The sequence below is a fragment of the Carcharhinus amblyrhynchos genome, chromosome X, assembly GCF_965287045.1.
Source record: "Carcharhinus amblyrhynchos chromosome X, sCarAmb.v2.hapA, whole genome shotgun sequence".
NCBI classification, from domain to species: Eukaryota; Metazoa; Chordata; class Chondrichthyes; order Carcharhiniformes; family Carcharhinidae; genus Carcharhinus; species Carcharhinus amblyrhynchos.
Window position 1 is genome coordinate 16,287,907 of NC_137359.1, and position 9,551 is coordinate 16,297,457.

General features: G+C 47.8%; 1 protein-coding gene across 1 annotated transcript; it reads right to left on the reverse strand.

The window, feature by feature from the left end:
- Positions 1 to 503: 503 nt before the first annotated feature.
- LOC145361930 (protein reprimo-like) lies at positions 504 to 800 on the reverse strand. The gene has a single exon (XM_080217914.1). It carries the CDS (start codon positions 798 to 800, stop codon positions 504 to 506), a length of 297 nt encoding a protein of 98 aa, XP_080074040.1.
- Positions 801 to 9,551: the final 8,751 nt, after the last annotated feature.

Consider the following 9,551-nt stretch of genomic DNA (forward strand, 5'->3'; position numbering starts at 1 on the left):
GCAAAGGTTATCCCGATTCCTCCTCCCAGCCTCCTGAACCGCCTCCGTAAACTTTTCAATCCAGATTTACAATCTGGGACTCTCCCTCTCCCCCCACCTGCGTACGGAAAATCTCGCCTGAGGTCAAGGGACCTTATCCGTGCTGGGAATTCTCCAGCTCCTGGGACAGACTTTTCCAGCTCTTCCTTTGGAGTGCATCTTCCTTAATCTGTCAGTCCTGAGTCTCTCTGTAAAACTTTACTGGGTCATGATGCCAGCTTTGGGTCTCACAACACCAGGTTAAAATCCAGCAGGTTTATTTGGTAACAATATTTGGTAAATGACACTATTTGGTAAAGAGTGGCGTTTGTCAACAAATCAATCTGTTGGACTGGGGTTGTGAGACTTACAAACTTTACTGGGTCGAGTCAGCTTTCCTGTTCCAGTTGCCCTGTGATGGGGGAACACTTTTCTCCTCTTCTTCCTCCTCTGTCTCTCACACTCTCCCCCGTTGGCTGCAAGTCTCAATAAGGGCTAATAGGTCCAGACTCCACCTCTTTGGACGGCCTCCTCTCCTTCACCAAGAGGTCGATCATGCTCTCCGACTTGATCAGCAGGTTACAGCCCAGGAAGAAGATGCCAAAAATGACGGTGAGGGCCAGGACGCAGAGGACGGCGATCTGGACCACCCTCACGGTGTACGGGTCCCCTTCGCCCGGGAGCTGGGTCTCAGTAAGCAGCCAGGTATAGTTGCAGCAGTGGAACAGCGCCCTGCCTGAGGAGGAGAGATTCACTGCCTCGTTCAGCCAGGTCCCGTTCATGGTCAACTCTGGCTGCACATCTGCCGGAGGACACACACACAGCTGGAATTGTGAGACTTCTTACTGTAAGTCAAACGAATTCTCCAGCCGTCCCCCCCACCCAAACCACCACTTTCACCTGCTCCACTTCATTCAATTCTTCCCCTTTTGTACAGGCGAGGAAGTGACTGGCAGCCTCGCTGTGTGATCCTACTGCAGCAAGGATTAATATCTTACAGGTCCACGTGAGACCTTTTGTCCCCCCCCCCCTCCCCGTTGTGCAACTTCATGCTTGGAGCCATGAATTAAAAAAAAAGTGGCCCCAGCTAACACGTCCCTGATCATCACCCATTCACTCAGGGTTTGAACTGCTGCCTCCGTCATTTCGAGCAATTAGGGCTTAGGGTGTCTTGTGTTTTAGGAAGTTAACCTTACACAGGCTGCTCCGGTTTTCTCCCACAGTTGAGAGGTGAGCAGGTTAGGTGGATTGGCCATGCTAAAGTGCCCCCTTTAGTGCCCCAGCTCGGGTCACTGTCTGTGCGGAGTCTGCATGTTCTCCCCGTGTCTGTGTGGGTTCCCTCCGGTTTCCTCCCACAGTCTGAAAGATGTGCTGGTTAAGTAGATTGGCTATGCTAAATTGCCCCCTTAGTGTCCAAAGATTTGCAGGTTAGGTGGATTGGCCATGCTAAATTGCCCCTTAGTGTCCAAAGATGTGCAGGTTAGGTGGATTGGCCATGCTAAAGTTCCCCCTTAGTGTCCCAGCTCGGGTCACTGTCTGTGCAGAGACTGCACGTTCTCCCCGTGTTTGCGTGGGTTTCCTCAGGGTGTTCCGGTTTCCTCCCACAATCCGAAAGACATGCAGGTTAGGTGGATTGGCCATGCTAAATTGCCCCCTTAGTGTCCAAAGATGTGTAAGTTAGATGGGTTGGCCATGCTAAATTGTCCCTTCGTGTCTAAAGATGTGTAGGTTAGGTGGATTGGCCATGCTAAATTGTCCCTTAGTGTCCAAAGATGTGTAGGTTAGATGGATTGGCCATGCTAAATTGCCCCTTAGTGTCTAAAGATGTGTAGGTTAGGTGGATTGGCCATGCTAAATTACCCCTTCGTGTCCAAAGATGTGTAGGTTAGGTGGATTGGCCATGCTAAATTGTCCCTTAGTGTCCAAAGGTGTGCAGATTAGGTGGATTGGCCATGCTAAATTGTCCCTTATTGTCCAAAGATGTGTAAGTTGGCTGGATTGGCCATGCTAAATTGCCCCTTAGTGTCCAAAGATGTGTAAGTTAGATGGATTGGCTATGCTAAATTGTCCCCTTAGTGTCCAAAGATGTGCTGGTTAGGTGGATTGTCCATGCTAAATTCTCCGTCGGTGTACTTGAACAGGAGTGTGGCAACTAGGGGATTTTCACAGTAACTTCAGTGCAGTGTTAATGTAATCTGACCTGTAACGCTAATAAAATAAACTTTATAAATAAACTTTAAAAAGTATCTGTGGAGGATCTATTAGATTCCTCCCCTCCGCAAGGCCCTCATGTGTCAGAGGCCTCGGACATTCCCTCCCTCACCCGATGTACATCAACAGGTGTGTCGTGCTCACCAGAGAGTGACCCAGAAGCCTGAACATAAACTTGACCTCACCAATGTGAGACTCTCTGGGATGGTGAGTTACGAGGTGGAAGCTGACGCCAAACTGATGCCGGCCTCAGAGATCCCTCGGAGGTCAGTGCTCATCGGAGTTTAGAAGGATGAAGGAGGGGATCTTATTGAAACTCACAGAATACCGCGAGGCCCTGGATAGAGTGGACATGGACAGGATGTTTCCACTAGTGGGAAAAACTAGAACCAGAGGGCACAACCTCAGGGTAAAGGGACGATTCTTTAAAACAGAGATGGGGAGGAATTTCTTCAGCCAGAGAATGGGGAATCTGTGGAACTCTTTGCCGCAGAGGAGGCCGGGTCATTGAGTGTCTTTAAGACAGAGATAGATCGGTTCCTGATTAATAAGGGGATCAGGGGATATGGGGAAAAGGCAGGAGAATGGGGGTGAGAAAAATATCAGCCATGATTGAATGGGGGAGCAGACTTGATGGGCTGAGTGGCCTAATTCTACTCATATGTTTTATGATCTTGTGGTCTTATTACCTTGATGCAGCTGAGTGGCAAAGATTCAAAGGCTTGAATCTCTAATATTACCTGAATACTAATATATATTATATGTGTGTATACATCCGTGTGTAGCATTTTACACTGCAGTAACAGACTCTCAGGTTCAATTGGTCTATATATGCACTTTATGTATTACATATTGGATAGGGGAGGCGATGGCCCAGTGGGATTGTCATTAGACTATTAATCCAGAAACTTAGCTAGTCCCCTGGGGACCTGGGTTCAAATCCCGCCATGGCAGATGGTGGAATTTGAATTCAATAAAAAATATCTGGAATTAAGAATCTACTGATGACCCATTGTCAGGAAAAACCCATCTGGTTCCTTTAGGGAAGGAAATCTGCCGTCCCTACCCGGTCTGGCCTACATGTGACTCCAGAGCCACAGCAATGTGGTTGACTCTCGACTGCTCCTCCAAGGGCAACTAGGGATGGGCAATAAATGCTGGTCCAGCCAGCAATGCCCATTTTTTTTGTTCATTCATGGGACAGGGGCATTGCCAGCATTTATTGCCCATCCCTAGTTGCCCTTGGAGAGACTGGGATCCGAGGGCACTGCCTCAGCGTGAAGGGATGACCCTTTGGAACCGAGATGAGGAGGAGTTTCTTCAGCCAGAGGGTGTGAATCTGTGGAATTCATTGCCACAGAGGAGGCCAGGTCATTGAGTGTATTTAAGACAGAGGTATAAAGGTTCTTGATTGGTAAGGGGATCAGGGGTTACAGGGAGAAGGCAGGAGAATGGGGTTGAGAAAAATATCAGCCATGGCAGAGCAGACTCGATGGGCCAAATGGCCTCATTCTGCTCCTATATCTTATGGTCTTATGGTCTCTCCCTGTTCCTCATCTTACCCAGGAGCCTGCAACCTATTCTCCAGCCATATGCAGCTCTTTAACATCTCATCTGCAGCCCCCAAGCTTTCCCACTTTACTCACATGATGTGAAAAAACCTTCAACAAAAGCAGTAAAGTTGTTTTTATTGTGAGAAAATACAGTTTCAAATGATTAGTTTAACATCATTGATTTGATTTATTATTGTCACATGTATTGGGATACAGTGAAAAGTATTGTTTCTTGCGCACTATACAGACAAAGCATACCGTTCATAGAGAAGGAAAGGAGAGGGTGCAGAATGTAGAGTTACAGTCACAGATAGGGTGTAGAGAAAGGTCAGCTTAATATAAGATAGGTCCATTCAAAAGTCTGACAGCAGCAGGGAAGAAGCTGTTCTTGAGTCGGTCGGTACGTGACCTCAGACTTTCGTATCTTTTTCCCAACGGAAGAAGGTGGAAGAGAGAATGTCCGGGGTGTGTGGGGTCCTTAATTATACTGGCTGCTTTTCCGAGGCAGTGGGAAGTGTAGACAGAGTCAATGGATGGGAGGCTGGTTTGTGAGATGGGACTGGGCTACACTCACAACCCTTTGTTACGGCCTTGGTCAGAGCAGGAGCCCATACCACGCTGTGATACGTTGGGAAAACACATGTAGAGTCTGAGAGAAAGCGGGAGCGGCGGCCAGGATTGCATGTTGTCAGACTCAGCATTCAGGCTGAAAGCTGGAAAGATGAGGTGCTGTTTCAGTGGTGTCCGTATCACAGACTAATATCTGTATCTTTTTTCTTTTCATTGGTGGGATATGGGCGTCGCTGGCTGGCCAGCATTTATTGCCCATCCCTAGTTACCCCTTGAGAAGGTGGTGGTGAGCTGCCATCTTGAATCGCTGCAGTCCACATGCTGTGGGTTGACCCACAATACTGTTAGGGAGGGAATTCCAGGATTGTTATTGAACATCAGTCAGTCCCTGTGGTGTAGGTACACCCACAGTGCTGTTAGGGAGGGAGTTCCAGGATTGTTATTGGACATCAGTCAGTCCCTGTGGTGTAGGTACACCCACAGTGCTGTTAGGGAGGGAGTTCCAGGATTGTTATTGGACATCAGTCAGTCCATGTGGTGTAGGTACACCCACAGTGCTGTTAGGGAGGGAGTTCCAGGATTGTTATTGGACATCAGTCAGTCCATGTGATGTAGGTACACCCACAGTGCTGCTAGGGAGGGAATTCCAGGATTTTGACCCAGTGACAGTGAAGGAACGGCCGATATATTTCCAAGTCAGGATGGTGAGTGACTCGGAGGTGAACTTGCAGGTGGTGGTGTTCCCAGGTATCTGCTGCCCTTGTCCTTCTAGATGGAAGTGGTGGTGGGTTTGGAAGGTGCTGCCTAAGGAGCCTTGGTGAGTTGCTGCAGTGCATCTTGTAGATGGTACACACGGCTGCTACTGAGTGTCGGTGGTGGAGGGAGTGAATGTTTGTGGATGGGGGGCCAATCAAGCGGGGCTGCTTTGTCCTGGATGGTGTCGAGCTTCTTGAGTGTTGTTGGAGCTGCACCCATCCAGGCAAGTGGGGAGTATTCCATCACACTCCTGACTTGTGTCCTTGTAGATGGTGGACAGGCTTTGGGGGAGTCAGGAGGTGAGTTACTCAGCACAGGATTCCCAGTCTCTGATGAGTGGCACCTGACAAAGGAATAGCGTTCCAAAGGCTTGTGGCGTTTACTATCAAATAAACCTGTTGGACTTTAACCTGGTGTTGTGAGACTTCTTACTGTGTTTACCCCAGTCCAACGCCGGCATCTCCACATTATGTGGTGAGTCCAGTTGAGTTTCTGGTCAATGGTAACCCTGAGGATGTTGACAGTGGGGGATTCAGTGATGGTAACATCATTGAATGTCAAGGGGCGTTTATCTGGGGAGTTCTATTTAAACCAGGTGTGAGCTGCTGAAATGGTCATTCTGATAATGTCCCGCCAAGCTTAGGCTGAGCTCCGTTGGAACAGTGTAGGAGGCCGAGGCCACGATAAAGTACAAGTTACTCACTGACCTCGTTAACTTGTCTTCCGACAAATGGCTTTCTCTGGAGAACATGTTCAAAGGAGAAGTCTGTTTAGTTAGCTAACATCGCCATCTGCAGGAATTCCAGGTGGCTGCAGGTCCCTTTCACAAGATCTGATCAGAATGTGGCCGAGATTTCCTTCTTAGCCACATCAGTGGTATTGCTTTGGTTGCATGGGACTTCTCAGCTCTGTTTCTTAGAGTTAGGGTCATTGAAAAATGTACAGTAGGCACCAAAGCCTCTGGTGGTGCTGTTTAGGGTGAATCCCTTGGAGGATTAGCCACAGTTAAGTTTAAAGTTTATTTATTAGTCTCACAAGTAGACTTACATTAACACTGCAATGAAGTTACTGTGAAAATCCCCTAGTCACCATACTCCTGTTCAGGTATATTGAGGGAGACTATAGCACGGTCAATCCATCTAACCAGCACGTCTTTCAGACTGTGGGAGGAAACCAGAGCACCTGGAGGAAACCCATGCAGACATGGGGAGAATGTGCAGACTCTGCATAATGACCTAAGGCCTGAATCGCACCTAGGTCCCCAGTGCTGTGAGGCAGCAGTGCTAACCACTGTTAGACAGGGTGGTGAAGAAGGCGTCTGGCACACATGCCTTCATCAGTCAGAGCATTTGAGTACAGGAGTTGGGACGTCGTATTACAACTATACAAGACATTGGTGAAGCCACATTTGGAGTACTGCGTACAATTCTGATCACCCTGCTACAGGAAGGATGTTATTAAACTGGAAAGGATGCAAAAAAGGGAGGCCGAGTGTATTTAAGATAGAGATAGATAGGTTCCTGATTAGCAAGGTGATCAAAGGTTACGGGGAAAAGGGCAGGAGAATGAGAAACTTCACAGACAAAAACAGATTGACAAGGATGTTCCTGGGATTGGAAGGTGTGAATTGTAAGGAGAGGCTGAAACATAGGAGGCTGAGGGGTGACCTTATAGAGGTTTATAAAACCATGAGGGGCATCGATAAGGTGAATAGCTGAGGTTTTTTACCCCAGGGTCGGGGAGTCCATAACCAGAGGTTGAAGGTGAGCGGGGAAAGGGGACCCGAGGGGCAATCTTTTCACACAGAGGGTAGTGTGTGTGTGGAATGAGCTGCCAGAGGAGGTGGTAGAGACGGGTACAGTGACAACACTTTAAGGACATTTGGACAGGTACATGGATGGGAAAGGGATATGGGCCAAACGCAGGCAAATGGGACTAGTTCAGATTGGGAAACTTGGTCAGCATGGACGAGTTGGGCCGAAGGGCCTGTTCTGTGCTGTATATTTCTGACTTTATATATGACCTGCATTGCCAACTCCCCACTCACCTGACGAAGGAACAGCATTCCGAAAGCTTGTGGGTTTACTACCAAATAAACCTGTTGGGCTTTAACCTGGTGTTGTGAGACTTCTTACTGTGTTAGACCCCGTCCAACGCCGGCATCTGTAATCATACAGGGGAGGTCCCAGAGGATTGGAGAATAGCCAATGTTGTTCCTTTGTTTAAGAAGGGTAGCAAGAATAATCCAGGTAATTACAGGCCGGTGAGCCTTACATCAGTGGTAGGGAAATTATTGGAGAGTATTCTTTGAGACAGGATTTACTCCCACTTGGAAATAAGTGGACGTATTAGTGAGGGGCAACGTTGTCTATATGGACTTCAGTGGTTTTGTGAAGGGGGAGTCATGTGTCACTAACTTGATCGGGTTTTTCGAGGAAATGATGAAGATGATTGATGAGGGTAGGGCAGTGGATGTTGTCTACATGGAGTTCAGTAAGGCCTTTGACAAGGTCTCTCTTGGCAGACTGGTGCAGAAGGTGAAGTCACACCGGATCAGAGGTGAGCTGGCAGGGTGGATACAAAACTGGCTCGGTCAAAGAAGACAGAGGGTAGCAGTGGAAGGGTGTGTTTCTGAATGGACGGCTGTGACAAATGGCATTCCTCGGGGATCAGTGCTGGGTCCTTTACTGTTTGTAATATATATAAATGATTTGGAGGACAATGTAACTGGATTGATTAGTAAGTTTGCGGATGACATAAAGGTTGGTGGATTTGCGGATAGTGATGTGGATCATCAGAGGATACAGCAGGATATAGATCAGTTGGAGACTTGGGCGGAGAGATGGCAAATGGAGTTTAATCCAGACAAATGTGAGGTAATGCATTTTGGAAGGTCTAATACAGATAGGAAATTTACAGTAAATGGCAGAACCCTTAGGAGTATTGATAGACAGAGGGATCTGGGTGTACAGGTACACAGGTCATTGAAAGTGGCAATGCAGGTAGAGAAGGTAGTCAAGAAGGCATATAGCATGCTTGCCTTCATCGGCCAGGACATTGAGTTTAAAAATTGGCAAGTCATGTTGCAGCTTTATAGAACTTTAGTTAGGCCACACTTGGAATATAGTGTTCAATTCTGGTCGCCACACTACCAGAAGAATGTGGAGGCTTTGGAGAGGGTACAGAAAAGATTTACCAGGATGTTGCCTGGTATGGAGGGCATTAGCTATGAGGAGAGGTTGGAGAAACTTGGTTTGTTCTCACTGGAATGACGGAGGTTGAGGGGTGACCTGATAGAAGTCTACAAGATTATGAGGGTCACGGACAGAGTGGATAGTCAGAAGCTTTTTCCCAGGGTGGAAGAGTCAATTACTAGGGGGCACAGGTTTAAGGTGCGAGGGGCAAGGTTTACAGGAGATGTACGAGGCAGATTTTTTACACAGAGGGCGGTGGGTGCCTGGAACTTGCTGCTGGGGGAGGTAGTGGAAACGGATACGATAGTGAGTTTAAAGGGGCATCTGGACAAATATATGAATAGGATGGGAATAGAGGGATATGGTCCCCGGAAGGGTAGGGGGTTTTAGTTCAGTCGGGCAGCATGGTCGGTGCAGGCTTGGAGGGCCTGTTCCTGTGCTGGAATTTTCTTTGTTCCTTTGTGTGGTTTAGTTGGATTGGCCATGCTAAATTGTCCTTTAGTGTCAGGGGATTAGCAGGGTAAATATGTGGTGTTATGGGAATAGCGACTGGGTGGGATTGTGGTCAGTGCAGACTCAATGGGCCAAATGGCCTCCTTCTGCATTACAGGGATTCTATTCTATGATTTAAGCCATACACTGGACAAGGGAGTGACCCATGTTTTAATATCCAGCCACAGTTAGGATGTTTAGAGATAGTTGGAAACAATATCCAATTGATATAATTAAAGACTGCACGCCAGTTGGATATTATAATTAAGCATGTGTAAGGCGATTGTGATTGGTGTTAAAAGCTGTACTTTATAGATGAAGTAACCTTCATCACTAAGGGCGGGATCTTACGAAACCTCGGGCAGACGTGCCAGTAAAATTCCGCCCATAGATTCCCTACAGTGCAGAAGGGGGCCATTCGGCCCATCGAGTCCGCACTGACCACAATCCCATCTAGGCCCTATTCCCATGTATTTACCCTGTTAGACTCCCTGACTCTAAGGGACAATTTTGTACAGTCAATCACCTAACCTGCACATCTTTCGGACTGTGGGAGGAAATCCACACAGAGACGGGGAGAACATGCAGGCTCCACGCAGACAGTGACCCAAGCTGGGAATCGAACCCAGGTCCTTGGCGCTGTGAGGCAGCAGTGCTAACCACTGTGTCATCAGGATGACTTCATTCAGATATCTATAGTGTTTTCAATAAATTTATCTTGAAACCACTCCACGGCTTTGTCTGGCTAATCAAGGCG